Below are 15280 nucleotides of genomic sequence, written 5' to 3' on the forward strand. Positions count from 1 at the left end.
CCCCACTTCAGATGCCAATCAAAAGTCCCAAAGTGTAACTTGTACTTCTGAATAACTGGCTATATATCAGGGGTTCCTGTGACCCCCTCAAGTTTGGTGATTTGCTAGAATGGCTCACAGAACCCCGGAAAACAGTTTACTTACTGTTGCCAATTTATTGGGGTTTCCCAGGTGGCGTTAGTGGCAAAGAACCTGGCTGCCTATACAGGAGATGTAAGAGACGTGGTTTCAATCCCTGGGCTGGAAAGATCCTCTGGAGGAGGGCATGACAACCCACTCCAGTATTCTTGCCTGGAGAATCCCATAGACAGAGGAGCCTGGTGGGCTCCATAGGGTCGCAGAGAGTTGGACATGACTGAAGTGATTTAGCACGCATACACGCACCAATTTATTACAAAGAATAAATTAAAGAATACAAATAAATAGCCAGATGAAGAGATACATAGGGTGAAGGGTCCTGAGCATAGGATCTTTTGTCCCTGCAGAGTTTGGGGTGCACCACCCTACTGGCATATTGATGGTGTTCTTGTTCACCAAACTGGAAACTCCCCAAACCCTTTGATTAGAATTTTTATGAAGGCTTCATTTCATTGGCATCAGTGATTGCCTTAACATTTAACCACTTTTCCTTCCCCAGAGGTTGAGGGGTGGAGCTGAAAATTCCAACCCTCTAATCACATGGTTGAGTCTCCTGGTAACCGGCCCCACATCCTTAGGGGCTTTCTAAAACTTGCCTCACTAACATAAACTCGGGTACTGTTGAAAGTGACTTGCCATGAACAACAATGGACACTCCTTTCACTTTTATCACTCTGGAACCATTTCAATAACTGGGAATAAAACCAAATATTATAATAAAAGATGCTTCTTTTACCTGTTTTAAGACCTATGGACAAAAAACAATTATAACAAGAGATGTTCTGTTACTCTTACCACTTAGGAAGTTATAAGAGTTTTAGAAGCTCTGTGCCAAGAACCAGGACAAAGACCCAATAAGTATTTCTTATTATATCATAACATCACAGTCATCGAGCATACTGATCTTAAAAATAAAAGTTATTTTACTAGCAAAAAATGGGTTTAGTTGGGAATAACAGAGAGCTGCAGTTCAAGACAAACAAGCCACAGCAAAAACTATAAGCAAGTTCAACAAACAAAGGAGAAGAATATTATTTTATACAGAAAAAGGAGGAAGTAGAAGATTATTATCATGAATGAAAGCCCATTGGAGAAAACTGGGAGTTCAGGGTGATGACAGTTTCTCATTGGTTAAGTTGCTGGGGTAGCTGATTTCTTGTAGGATACTCAACATACACCTTGTCTGTTTAGGCCCTGTAATTGACGATTCTTTCCTGTTGGTGATTCTTCTATTGCGGTCTGTAATTGACAGTTTTCCTGTAATTAACTGACTTTGAGTGGTACTGCATAAAAGCTCCCCGCTTCCGGCCTCTCAATGCCATTTTAGTGACATTTCCCTTTATTAATTTTCACAAACTTATGATACACAGTGTTCTGTGTGTGTTACACTTCAATGTTTTAAAAACACTTATTCATTTAAAAAATACCAATATATTCGAAGTGGGTAAACTATTTGTATGTTTTTCACAAGTTCCTTAATGGAAGTTTCTATAAGAACCCCACTGTGTATGAGTATGCCTATCACACTGACACATTTGGAGATCAGTAGCCAATCTAGCAAGTAGGGTCTGCTAAGATTCTTTGAGATTAATATTTGAACAAGAAATGTCATACAAAAAATAAAAAATAAAGAAATGTCATACAGGTATAGAGGTGTATTCTTAATTTGCTTTTCCCCAGAGCAGGACCTAAGATGAGAATTGCATTTGGCGTGTGAGATGATTCTGTTACCTAACTCAGGTTCGGCTGCAAATGGCTCAAGAATCCCATACAGAGAGAGAAGTTCTGGGTAAAGGGAAAGATAGTTTGATTGAGGAAGCTGGCAATCCTGGGAAAGAAGTAGACTCATGTCCAAATGAACCAACTCCCTACTCCCCAAAAATTATTTAGGGAAAAGAGGAGAATACATGCTAAGAGGGGTTGTGGGATGTGTGATCAGCTCATTGACATTCTTCTGATTGGTTGGTGGTGAGATACTCAGGAGTCAACATCATCAACCTTCTGGTTCCAACCAGTGTGGGGTGTACGTGCTTGTGGACAGGATGTAGTTCACTTCTTCCATCTGGTGGGGGCTTCAGTGTCTGTAAAATAACTCAAAGAATATGGCTCAGAATATTATCTAAGTCCTCGAGAAGGAACTAAAGTTCCTTGACTTTGCTTGATGGCTAAACTATTATTATTTTGTCTTGTTTGTCTGTTTTCCTTTGTTTCTGCGTTTTCTCACTTCTCTGATTAAATTTATTCTTCAGAATTCATGGAAGGCCTAGGAGGCTAAAATTTTTCTACAAACAATAGACAGGCAGGGGACCTCCCTGGTGGTCCAGTGGTTAAGAACCTGCCTGCCAATGCAAGGCACATGGGTTCTATCCCTGGTCAGGGAAGATCCCACATTCTGCAGAGCAACTAAGCCCATGTGTGACAACTACTGAACCAAAGTGCTGCAACTATTGAAGCCCGCATACCTAGAACCCGTGCTTCACAATGAGAGAAACCACCACAGTCAGAAGCCTGAGACTGCAACTAGAGAGTAGCCCCTGTTTGCCACAACTAGAGAAAGCCCACTTGTAGCAATGAAGACCCAGTGCAGCCATAAACAAATAAATAAAAAGGCAAGTGTATGGGGGCGTGGGTAGTGCTGTGTCCTGGGAAGGCCCCTTAGGGTCCTACTCAGTTATAATTCCAGGAAGCGCCCATAGTACAGAAGTAGGAAAGTGAGACAGAGAAGGGAAGGAAGCCAGGCACAGAGTACAGGTTCCCCCTGTGGGTAATTAAGGGTCAATCCCTCTAAAGTCCTTTGATAATGGCCTCTATTTTAAAATACAGAAATAGGGGCTGAGAGATATTAAGTAACCTGCACAAGCTCACACATCTAATTTGAAGTGGTAGAATAAGAATTTGTACCAATCTGATCAGAGCCCAATGACAGTTTGGCCTGAAGGACACCAAGGTTTTAGAAACTGGGATTTAGAAATAAGAGGAAAGAAAACCAAGCATATTGCAAGCAGATGGAATGATTGCCTGGAATCAATGCTGTTGTCTGGATCTTGCTTTTATCCAATGACTGGGCCAGGTGAAAGGTTGAGTCTGGTCATGGACACGATAAAATGTATGGAATTCTCTCTCTAGAATATGAACTCAGACATACTCAATGAATACTTTTTGTAATCTTTATAAATTTGCAAGTTAAAGAAATCTTCTTCTGATGTACATCTGTAGGCAAATATCTGGACTGAATGCATTTTCCTGAAGTTTATACAGTGAGCAATCTAAAAATGTGGGAAAAATCAGGTTGGCAGCCCCCTGACAAAGTGTTTGATATCATTTTAACAAGTCCTATTTCCATCCACATGTACTACTCTTACAAGAACTTGTAGAGCAAGGTGGCTATTAGCAAACTTTATGGTAACTTAATATCTGGCAAAAACTCCTGGGTCTTTTCCGTGAGTCAGAAATAACTTTACTCACTTAGCATCTGTACTTTGAGTTTAGTACTCAAAGATAGTACTCAAAGTATTCAATTGTTAGTACTTGATTCAGCTCTAGGATAAACAACAAAAACCTGCTGCTTCTTTAGATGCTTATTTCTCAGATGCTTGTTTTCACCGACCAAAATACTATTTACTTCTCAGCACTGCTGTTTAGTTCTTGAATAAAGTGTTCTTTCAAAGATCTGTACCCTGCAACAGAAAGCAGGTAGGAATCTAGGTTGCAACTTTGCTATAAAAAAGGTTTGTGGAAAAAAATTTTTTTTAAGATACAATTGATAAAGAACTATTGTTCAAAATATACAAAGAGCTTTTAAAACTCAACAATAAGGAAACAATCTGACTTTTAACAAGGCAAAACCCTTGGACAGACATTTTACCAAAGATGGCAAGTAAGCACAAGAAAAGATATTTAGCATCATTTGTCATTAGGGAATTGCAAAGTAAAATAATGATATACCACTATACACTTATTAGAGTTGCCAAAATCCAAAACAATGATGACACCAAATGCTGGCAAGAATGTGGATCAACGAGAACCCTGATTGCATTGCCGGTAGAAGTACAAAATAGTACAACCACTTTGGAAGACAGTTTAGTTGTTTCTTACAAAACTAAACATACTCTTACAATGTAATCCAGCAATCAAGATCCTTGGTATTTACTCAAATAAACTGAAAACCTATGTCCACACAAAAACCTGCACATTATTTATAGCAGCTTTATTCATAGAGACCAAAACTTAGAAGTATCCAAGATTCTTTCATAGGTGAAACGATAAAAGAACTGTGATGCAGACAGTGGAATACTGTTCAGAGCTAAAAAGAAATGAGCTATCAAGCCATGAAAAGACATGAAGAAAATTTAAATGCATATTACTAAGTAAAAATAAGTCAATCTGAAAAGACTACATACTGTATGATTCCAGCCATATGATATTCTGGGAAAGGCAAAATTACGGAGACAGTGAAAAGATCAGTGGCTGCCAGAGGTTTGTGGGAAGAGAGAGAAGAATAGACAGAACATACAGTGAAACTATTCTGTATGACATTCCAATGGTGAATACCTATACTGTATTTGTCAAAAAACATAAACTAGACAAGCCACCAGGGGGTTTCCCTGGTGGCTCAGACTGTAAAGAATCTGCCTGCAATGCAGGAGACCTGGGTTTGATCCCTGGGTCTGGAATATCCCCTGGAGAAGGGAATGGCTGCCCACTCCAGTACTCTTGTCTGGAGAATTCCATGGACAAAGGAGTCTGGCGGGATATAGTCCATGGGGTTGCAAAGAGTCGGACATGACTGAGCGACTTGGCACACACACAGACTGGACAACACCTAGAGTGAACCTAATGTAAACTAGAGACTTTGCGTGATAAGGAGGTGTCAGTGTAGGTTCATCCCTTATAACAGATATACACTATGGTACAGGTTGTCTGTCATGGCGGGGGGTGGGGTGGGCAGGTGTGGTTAAGTCTGTGTGAGGGCAGGGATATATAAATTTTATCTGTGAACCTAAAACTGCTGTAAAAAAATAAAGTTCACTAGCTAAAAAAAGTTTGAAAGCCAATATGACAGGGGACAAGGAGGGTGCAGAAGGTGAGCCTGGCAGAAGAGATCAGGAAATTCAAAATATTGGGCAGACAACAGGCCAAATAGCAGAGAGGCAATCCAGGATGGAGTGATCAGCAGGTCCTGTTTAGGTGTGCACAGACAAGAAGCGTCAATGCAAGTGTGAGAAGGGGACAAGTACTGCATCTGGATAGGCAGGCAGCATCCTGGAGGAAGCGGCACTGTGGGTGGAATTGCCAGGCTCTGATCCCACAGCAGAACCATTTGACCTCGACCCTGTTTTAAACGTTCTTCCAGGGCCTGGGGGTTGGTTCCCCAACAGCTTATTCTGAGTGACCTGAGGACAGAGATGCCAGGTTACGTCAGAGTTTCCACCCATTCCTCTCTTCCTTCCCTGTTTTATTTCCTTGTCAAGATACTAGCCACAGGTCTACCCGTAAGAAAACTAATGTTAGCTCTAGAGAAATGAAGTGCTTCTGAAGAAACCCCAGCAAAGAAGAATCTGATGTATAAGGTCTCCTTCACAGAAATCCCTGACTTCCGGTGGTTAGGACGCCACACTTCCACTGCAGGGGGCCTGGGTTCAATCCTTGCTCAGAGAACTAAGATCCTGAACGCTGTATGATGGGCAACCCCCACACACACACACACAAAGTCTCCTTCATTTGATGAATTCCTTAAGGACCAAGTCTGAACTATAAAAGGCTTAATCAATAAGGCAAAGTCATTACTCCTCATAATAAGCATACTAGCAATGAAACAGTTCTAGGGGAGATTAATTCAGTGAAGCGTCTTTCTTCTTTTTTATTTAACTTTACCCTTTTCCCAGTCTCTTTCTTCCCCTGACTCCAAGTCCCTGGCAACAACTTTTCTACTGTTTCTATGAGTTTAACTTTTTATTTATTAATAGATTCCACATATAAATGATACCATGCAGTACTTGTCCTCTGTCTGGCATTTCATTTAGCGTAATGCCCTCAAGGTCCATCCATGTTGTTGCAAATATCAGGATTTCCTTCTTTCTTGGACACTTAGCTTGTTTCCATATCTTGGCTATTGTGAATAATGCTGCAGTGATCATAGGCATGCAGGTCTCTCGTGGACACCCTCTTTTCATTTCCTTTGGATATGTATATCCAGAAGTGGGATTGCTGGATCATACAGTAGTAGCTCTATTTTTAATTTTTGAGGAAGTCCCTGAGCCGGTTCCCCTCATGGCTGTTATAGCTTGGATGCTGCAGTCCTAGGCATCACGTGAAGGAAGACCCAACAATATTGAGGGGTTAAGAGAGCATTTTCTTCCATGTATTTCTTTTTATCTGGGAAAACTTTCTTTTTTATCTGGGAAAAACTCTTCTCCCAGTCACAAGAGGACATGATTCCCCTTATATAAGGAGCTAGAGTAGTCAAAATCATAGAGATGAAAAGTAGAATGGTGGTTTCAGGGGTTAAGAAGAGGGGAGAATGTGAAGCTGGTATTTAACAGGGGCAGAGTTTCAGCTGGGGAAGATGAAAAAGTTCTGGAGATGGGTGGTGGTGATGTTTGGACAACAGTGTAAGTGTTCTTAATGTCACAGAACTGTACACTTAAAATGGTCAAAAATGGTCAAACTTTTAAATGGAGATATAACTGACATATAATATTGTATTAGTTTCAGGTGTAAAACATAATGATTCAATATATGTATGTTTACATAATAATCACCACATTGAGTCTAGTTAACTCCATCACCATAAATAGTTACCATTTTTTTTTTCCAGCAATAAGAGCTTTTAAGATCAACTCCTAGCAGCTTTCAAAAATACAAAACAGTGTTATTAGCTATAGTCACCATGCTGTACATTACATTTCTAGACTTATTTTATTATAACTAGAAGTTTGTAACTTTTGACTACTCTCCTCCATTTTTCCCACTGCTCTCCATCAAAAAAATGGTAAATTTTATATTATGTGTATTTTATCACAAGTTAAAAAAAAAAGTTTTTTCTCAGAAGCCCCACAGTAAACCTCCTCTCACATTTCATAGGTCAGAATTCTGCCATCTGCCGCTTCCTAAACCAATGATAATGGCAACATTAATGAAATTACTGATTGGCTTGTTCTTATCAAGATTTACCCTCCTTGTGACTGGATAGGGTGGATCTCAGAGTCCCCTGAAGCACACAGTTGCCCAATACTTGAACAATATTTGGATTTAGATTCTGTTAATAAGGAAAAAATAGCAGAGGTGGGGAGATGTTGGGGACAATGGCCACTAGGTAGGACACAAGATCCTGGCAAGGTTTTCCCACTGAGGCAAGGAAGGACTTGATTCCTTCAGGACACCCAAGCTTTTCTGAAGATTCACATGAGACTTACTGACTCCAACCCACAGGGGTCCTTGAGCAGTTATATTGTCTCTCAGATCTGCCTCTTTGCTGAGGACAGACATTGTAATCTCATCACCTCACAGCTGACTGTGATATCAGTCTCCTGAGGGACATCTCTGCCTCCGGTTTTATTCCTATTTGGATCCATCTTAAACACCCATACTAGAATAATTTGCAGAACCAACACATATGTCCAGACTCCTTACCAGGCTATCTAGAACCATCCACTTTTTTGCAATCCTTGTTTTCAGTCTCCCTACTAGTATGCTTCTTAGGGTAAGGATTCTGCCTTACTCTTCATTTTATTCACAGTACCTAGACTAGTGCTGGTCAATCATTCATAGGTTTTGTCCATCCAACTGGAATTTATGGCATTCAGCAACTATTGAATAAATGAGTAAGTTATTCAATGAAGGAATACATCCATGACTTGACTCTTAATCAGTTTATAAATGCTGTTGTTTTTCTTTCTCTCACATGAATTTTTTGCTTGAGAGACACTCACTCATTGTTCCCTGACCACATCACATAACCTTGCCACCCACACGTGTAATTTTATCCAGTTTCTCCGGTTTGTAATACTCTTCTCTCTCTTCTCTGATAATCAATGACCTACATTTCCTCTAAGGCCAAAACCAAATTTCACCTTCAATGTGAGTGATAATCAATTATCCAAGGCTTCAGTGACATACTCTTTCATCATATATGATTTTTATGGTCTGTATCTACTCAGCACACAGTACTTTCATATATTTTTTTTCTTTTCAATATATTTATCTTTTAAATACCTCCTCAGTTAGTATTTAAACCCCTTGAATTCAGAAATCCTGTTTTATGCCTGTTTTTATTTCTAATACCTAATCTAATACTATAAGCTTAATAAATATTTATTAGTTTCTAAGGACGGTTAGATTTTTTTCACATTGATATAATTCATCATAAAAGGTCTGAAGCTTCTTTAAAACTAATTTAAGTTCTAAGTGAATAATTAAGCTCTTAAAATTTGAGAGTAGTATTTCCATCAAATTTAATCCTAGGTTATGTATACATTTGTGTACCTATATATCCATTTACCAGAATATACACTGAGTCACAATTACATCTGGTTGTTTTACTATGGGTCATTTACATAGTATATCTATTTGATGTACTATGGGTCATTTTTCAAAGGCAAATATTATAGTGCATCCCAGGACACCTGTGTTCACACGATCAGTTCTTTGAAACTATATTTGGATGTACAAGCTATTAAAAGCTTCTTGTACTGAGTGACCTTTCAGGCAGAATTTAGATCAAATACTCACACTGCTGCTGCCTGTTGCTGAGTGGATAGCAGCAGAAAACCCTGGATTCAAATCTCTGTGGGGCTTTTGTTTTGCTTGTTTTGTTTCTTTTCATTTTGCCTTAAGAAGATGAACAATGAAACCACAACCCTGATATCCTTGAAGGAGGCAATGAAAAGGTTGCTAAGGGCTACAGGGAGGGAGCAAGCATGGGTCGGCTTTTCTGGGAAGATGGGTAGGAGAAGAATGAAGAATAAAAACAGGCAAAGAACTACAGGCATGCTAATTAGAATTCTTTTTCTGTTAATGTGTTCAGGTTCAAAAATTGTGTCCATTAATAATAAAGAAAAATCTCCTCCTAGGTGCTATATTCCATTCGATTAATGCATGCGCTATATGCTGGGTTTACAAAAATAAGTAAAATGTGGTTTCTGTACTCAAGGAGCTCACAGCCTTTGGAATAACAGACTTATTAAAAAATGTTTACAATTTAACGTGACTGACCTTATAATGGTGATGCCCCTAAAGGGCTATGAGACATGAAAAGAGGAATGAATTTTGCCTTTGATACTAGGAAAAGGAACCCTTCAGAGAGGGACATTTAGACTGGATCTGAAAGTGTGAGTAGGAGTTTGCAAGAAATAAAAATATGGGAAGGAATTCTAGGGTGAGGAAACAGTACATGTAAACCACAGATGCTTGGACTCATACCCTATTCAGTCAGCAGCTAGATGTCTCATGTGACTGGTGACTAAGTTGTGCAAGAGGACTGGCAGAGGATAGGGGCAAAGGTTAAAGAGTCTACAATTCCTGCTGAGGAGTCCAACTTGACTCCAGCAATATCACTAGGCAAGTCAGGGCAGCATAAGATGTATATAATAGTCAAGTTATGAGAACAGAATTGTGTTTTAGAAGAATAGCTCTTGGGGATGGATTGGAGGTGAAAAGCAGAAAAGTCTGGTTAGACTACTATAATCCTAGGTCGAAGTGAAAGATGGTGATTAACTGACTTACTAGAGATAGAGAGGAGGGAATAGATTAGAGACATGTTGATGGAAAGAAAGGGGGAAAATAGTGAGTTATTTTGAGATTTCTAGTTCAAGGAATTGGGTGGATGGTGATCCCATTCACTGAGCTGGACAACTGTCATAGAAATGCAAATTTGCAGACATGTTCCTTAGGATTTATTTGAAACGATCTAGGAATGCCTTTTGGTCAAAGGATTCCAAATAATGCTTCAATTTATATAAACCTTTATACTGATGGACAAGCTAGAGTTTATCTCTAGAGTTCAAGCTGGAGATGACTTATAAGAAGTATGTTCTTAAAGGTCTAAAAGTTAATACAAAGAGTTTATCAGATACAATAGTTTTGACATGTGGACAGATTGCTGGCATATTAGGTCATGTAGGCCTATGTTCCTATGAAAATGCATACAGAACCTTGAAAAAAAGTGAAAATGTTAGTTGCTCAGTTGTATCTGACTTTTTGCAACCCCATGGTCTCTACACTGCCAGGCTCCTCTGTCCCTGGAATTCTCCAGGCAAGAATATTGCAGTGTAGCCATTCCCATCTCCAGGGATCAAACCCAGGTCTCTCGCACTGCAGGCATATTCTTTACCATCTGAGCCACCAGGGAAGCCCAAGAATATTGGAGTGGATAACTATTCCCTTCTCCAGGGGATCTTCCCAATGAAAATGCACATTTCATACAGAGCTTTATCTATATGCGTATAGAATCTAGAACAATGAGAAAAATCCATTGCTGAAATTTCTGAAGATAGAGTGCAAGGGGAGGGGTTTACTTAGTAAATTCAGCTTAAGACAGTTGAGTCTGATACCACCATCTAAGTGGAGATGTATAAAACATAGTTGAAAATTCAGCTCTAGAGCTTAGGAGAGGGGTGGTACCTGAAGCTAATTAACCTTGGAATAAAGTGAAGACCAAGAAGAAAAGATGGTCAAGGACAGAACCCTAGGCAACCACAACAGTATTCAGGTCACTGGGGACATAGAAACTCAGGGAACTGGCTGTGTATCACTTCATGAAAGACAGTGTGGGTGACTTCAAACAAGTGAGCTGTGGGATTTCAGTTCTTTGTGGTTCAGTTAGATGTAATTTTGGTGCCACAGCGCCCTCTAATGATCAGGGTTGTTCAGAGCAACTCAGGTCCCCCTTTTGCTGTTACACTGCCTAGCGTTTCACTAATAATGTCATAGAAGACATGTTTTATTACTTCTGTGTAAGACCTCTGCTAGATATTGGGGGACAAGCATAAAGATGTTCAAGAAACAGTCTATGATCCTCTCTCTTCAAGAGTTTACAATTTAGATCACGAAAAGCTAACTCTAAAAATAAAGGAAGAGATGGGAGTGACAAGTAATAGAGACAGTGTCTGTGACAGAGAAGCAGGCAAGGAGCAGATCTCCAGATAGAAAGGCTGAGGGATTCAAGCAGGCATGGAATGAGCTTATCCTTGATGGATAAGACTTTGATAGTCAGAGTAAGGTAGAGAAAGCCACCTTAATAAATATGGGTCTCAGCACTTGTTAATAGCTATATGATGGTTAAATCTTGATCTTTTTGAGACTCAATTTCTTTATCTGTAAAATAGTAAAAATGACTGCTTCATTACTTATGGTTATTGTGAGAATCAAATTAAAGTTTGTATAAAATACTTCTTAAAGTATGAGGTACAATATATTAATAAAGATGAGGCAGATAGTTGAGATAGACAATTCACATGTTCGGCAATATAAGGAATGCAAGAACTAGGATGATGACTGGAGAGAATGGCAAATGGGAACATCTATCCATAATTGTAAAATTTAAGTAGCTACTGATAGTGACTGTAAATAGTGTATTGTAGCTTTATCTTCAGGCAAAATCTTAGTTTTGTACTCTGACCCAAATTAACCTTTGATTCTGTTATCCTGTAGAGTAGACCACAAACTCCAAGCTTTAGAAGCACACTTTAAAGAACTGGACTTCATCAAGGATAATCTGACACAGAAATTTGAAGATCATAGCAAGACTTTAGCAAACCAGGGAGCCCAAGATGAGCTATGGACAGCAGTTCTGTCACTCAAGTGAGTATCTAATCAGAAATCAGTGGAATTATGTGGTTTCATGAGAGCTTGCAGTGGTCATTCTAAAACTGGGTTTCTTAATATGGTTCCAACAATGGGTTGTGAAGAAATCACATTTTCTCAGGCTCATTCACTCAAAAAAGATTGATTTGAGTGCTGGTTTACTTGCCATACTGTGGTACACATCTCAGAGTCCCTTGCTTGGCAAAGTTTTAATAACACAGAGATGCATAATATAAGTGCTTTGCCATTGAAAAATTTGTAGTATGAGTGGCCTGAGATCTAAGCTATCCAGTTGAGTGCAAACCCTATTTCTTTTCTTTTTTAAAAAAATTCTTTTAATAGTATGTATCTGTTAATTCTAAATTCCTAACTTATACTATGGTAATCATAAAATTATTTTCTGTGTCTATGAATCTATTTCATAAGTAAGTTCATTTGTACTGTTTTCTTAGATTCCACATATAAGTGATATTGTGATGTTTGTCTGTCTTACTTCACTTAGTATTATAACCTCTAGGTCCATCCTTGTTGCTGCAAGGACATTATTTCACTTTTTTATTGCTGAGTAACATTCCATTGTAGATATACACCACACCTTCTTTAGCCATTCGTCTGCTGATGGGCACTTAGGTTGCTTTCCCGTCCTGGCTTTTGTAATAGGACAGGCCCTATTTCTAAAGTATTTCCTAAACTACAACAGCTGTTTCTGTTCCGAACCCAAAAGCTGGGTTGGCCTCTTGGTGGGTGTTGGGCCAAAAGACACAGCCAAGCCAAAGATTTGGACAAGGAAGGATTTATTACTTGCAGCAAGTAAGGAGAACAGCAGGGATCTTTCCCTAAGCAGTGTCTTCCCAAATATCCAAATCAGGAAGTTTTAACTTAAGGATAGATGCATATTCATGAAGGAGCTTGAACAGAGACGACCAGCACAGAACTGGGGCAAAGGTTGACAGAATTCAAGCTTTAGTGATTGAAGTCAAAAGGGTCAGAAAAGGTCAATATCATCATTCTACCCTCCACTCGGGCTCCACCTGTGGATGGTGACTGCAGCCATGAAATGAAGACACTTGCTCCTTGGAAGAAAAGCTATGACAAACCTAGACAGTGTGTTAAAAAGCAGAGACAATACTTTGCTGACAAAGATCTGTTTAGTCAAAGCTATGTGAGAGTTGGACCATAAAGAAGGATGAGCACCAAAGAACTGAGGCTTTCGAACTGTGGTGCTGGAGAAGACTCCTGAGAGTTCTTTGGATAGCAAGAAGATCAAACCAGTCAATCCTAAAGGAAATCAATCCTGAATATTCATTGGAAGAACTGATACCAAAGCTGAAGCTCCAGTACTTTGGCCACCTGATGCAAAGAGCTGACTCATTGGAAAAGACCCTGATGCTGGTAAAGATTGAAGGCAGGAGAATAAGGGGTGACAGAGGATGAGATAATTGGATGACATCATCAACTCAATGGACATGAGTTTGAGCAAATTCTGGGAGATAGTGAAGGACAGGGATGCCTGGCGTGCTCCAGTCCATGGAGTTGCAAAGAGCTGGACATGACTGAGTGAGTGAACAACCACCACCACGACCACCTGGGTGGGGCCTTAGTTCCTGCAGAACTCTAAGATACATATCAGATTGTTACCTATATCCTTTTAGGAAGAACTGGGCTTCCCTGGTGGCTCAGATGGTTAAGAATCTGCCTACAATGCAGGAGACCCAGGTTCAATCCCTGAGTCAGGAAGATCCCCTGGAGAAGGAAATGGCAATCCATTCCAGTATTCTTGCCTGGAGAATCCCATGGACAAAGGAGTCTGGTGGGTGACAGTCCATGGGGTCAGGAAGAGCTGGACACAACTAAGCAACTAACACTTATCACTGATCTATTGTTTCTTGATGGCCTTTCCTTTGTTCCAACATTCCATCACTTCCCTTAAGATCATGAATTACTGAGGCCTGTTCCAGGGCAAGCATTGTGGCCAGGCTTAGATCACAAAACTGCTTAGATAAACAATGGCTTTTCTTATGTCAAGAGATTCAAGTCTTGTTCTCTTTCTCTGGAGACCTCTAACCCAATCTGTTTAAAGTTCTCCTAGTATGTTTATAATTCTTTGAATTATCCTAATAAAATTCACTTTATGGCTGTACATAGAGAGTTCTACTGCTTAAGAAGTGCCCACATTTTTTGTAGGTTCACTTCAATGGAACTGAATATTTTATACAGCTACGTCATTGAAGTACTTGTCCACTTGCACACTCGTGTGCTTGAGAAGCTGCCAGATCTGGTGAGAAGTCTTCCCACCTTAGCCTCCATCCTTAGACGAAAAGTCAAGAACAAGCGCATCAGAGTTGTATGGGAGTCTGTTCTGGAGGAGTATGGGTTGCAAGAAGGAGATATCACAGCACTGTGTATCTTCTTTGTAGCACATGGTAACAAGGCAGAACACTACATTGCTAAAGTAAGGCAGATGTATATAAGAGATATCAATTTCATGATCTCTAATATGGTAAAGAACCAGGCTCTGCAGGATGGTTTGCTGAAGGCTGTTCAGGTCATTGAGAAGGGGAAAGCAGAGACGGCCCCCAAAGAGAAAAAGTCACCCCTAAAAGAGTTGATACCACCAGTCAAAAGCTAATCTGTTACACTGGTCTCAGAGATTCCATGTCTAGTATAATTTATCTTGCAAATGGGAAGCAATACATATATACAATTTATTACAAGCTTATTTTTATAGCAAAAGTGAGAAGAGTATTAAATTATAATACATTGACACAATGGATACTTTCTGTGTAGCAATATAAGGGAATGAAAAAGTTTTCATGTAACTGTATGGTAACACAGAGTAATCACCAAGATGTGTTTTAAAATATTTCCAACATTATTGCTCAATGGGAGAAAAAGGGCAAAAACAAATACATAGGCTATTGTATCTATAAACTTCTGAAGAAATACATTAAAGAGTGGTAGCATTGGTTGTTTTAGGGAAGAAAACTAATTCGAGGCTAGGGATCAAAGATAGGAAGAAGTCTTTTCACTGTTAATTCATTTTGTACTTTATGAATTTTTAAACATGTGAATGTATGATGTAGTAAAGCAAAAAAAAAAACCCGACTATATTTTGTATGTTGATGTGCATTTTCTCTCTGGTACAGTTCCACAGATTATTTTATACTAGAAAGGGAATTCCCACACAGTGATCATGTATTTTATAATCTTTTTTGAACAAATGCCATGCAATATGTAGTGTCAATAATAGAAACATTTTAAAATGTGGATCCTGCCCTACAGGCAAAAGTTACTCTATTTGGAAGCTACAAATTCAGGACAACCAGAATGAGTAACACCT

General features: G+C 39.3%; 1 protein-coding gene across 2 annotated transcripts; it reads left to right on the top strand.

Moving 5' to 3' along the window:
* The first annotated feature begins 8976 nt into the window (after window positions 1–8976).
* Window positions 8977–14623, top strand: SMCO1 (single-pass membrane protein with coiled-coil domains 1). Of its 2 annotated transcripts, none has more exons than XM_061167927.1 (3): window positions 8977–9026; window positions 11788–11937; window positions 14125–14623. In XM_061167927.1, the coding sequence occupies exons 1-3, from the start codon at window positions 8977–8979 to the stop codon at window positions 14567–14569; spliced, it is 645 nt and encodes a 214-aa protein (XP_061023910.1). In that variant the 3' UTR covers window positions 14570–14623. The 2 variants fall into 2 exon arrangements, with proteins under 2 accessions (XP_061023910.1, XP_061023911.1); XM_061167928.1 differs by lacking the exon at window positions 8977–9026 and adding an exon at window positions 9057–9082.
* Window positions 14624–15280: the final 657 nt, after the last annotated feature.

This window comes from Dama dama, chromosome 19 (genome assembly GCF_033118175.1).
Source record: "Dama dama isolate Ldn47 chromosome 19, ASM3311817v1, whole genome shotgun sequence".
In the NCBI taxonomy this organism is placed as follows: Eukaryota; Metazoa; Chordata; class Mammalia; order Artiodactyla; family Cervidae; genus Dama; species Dama dama.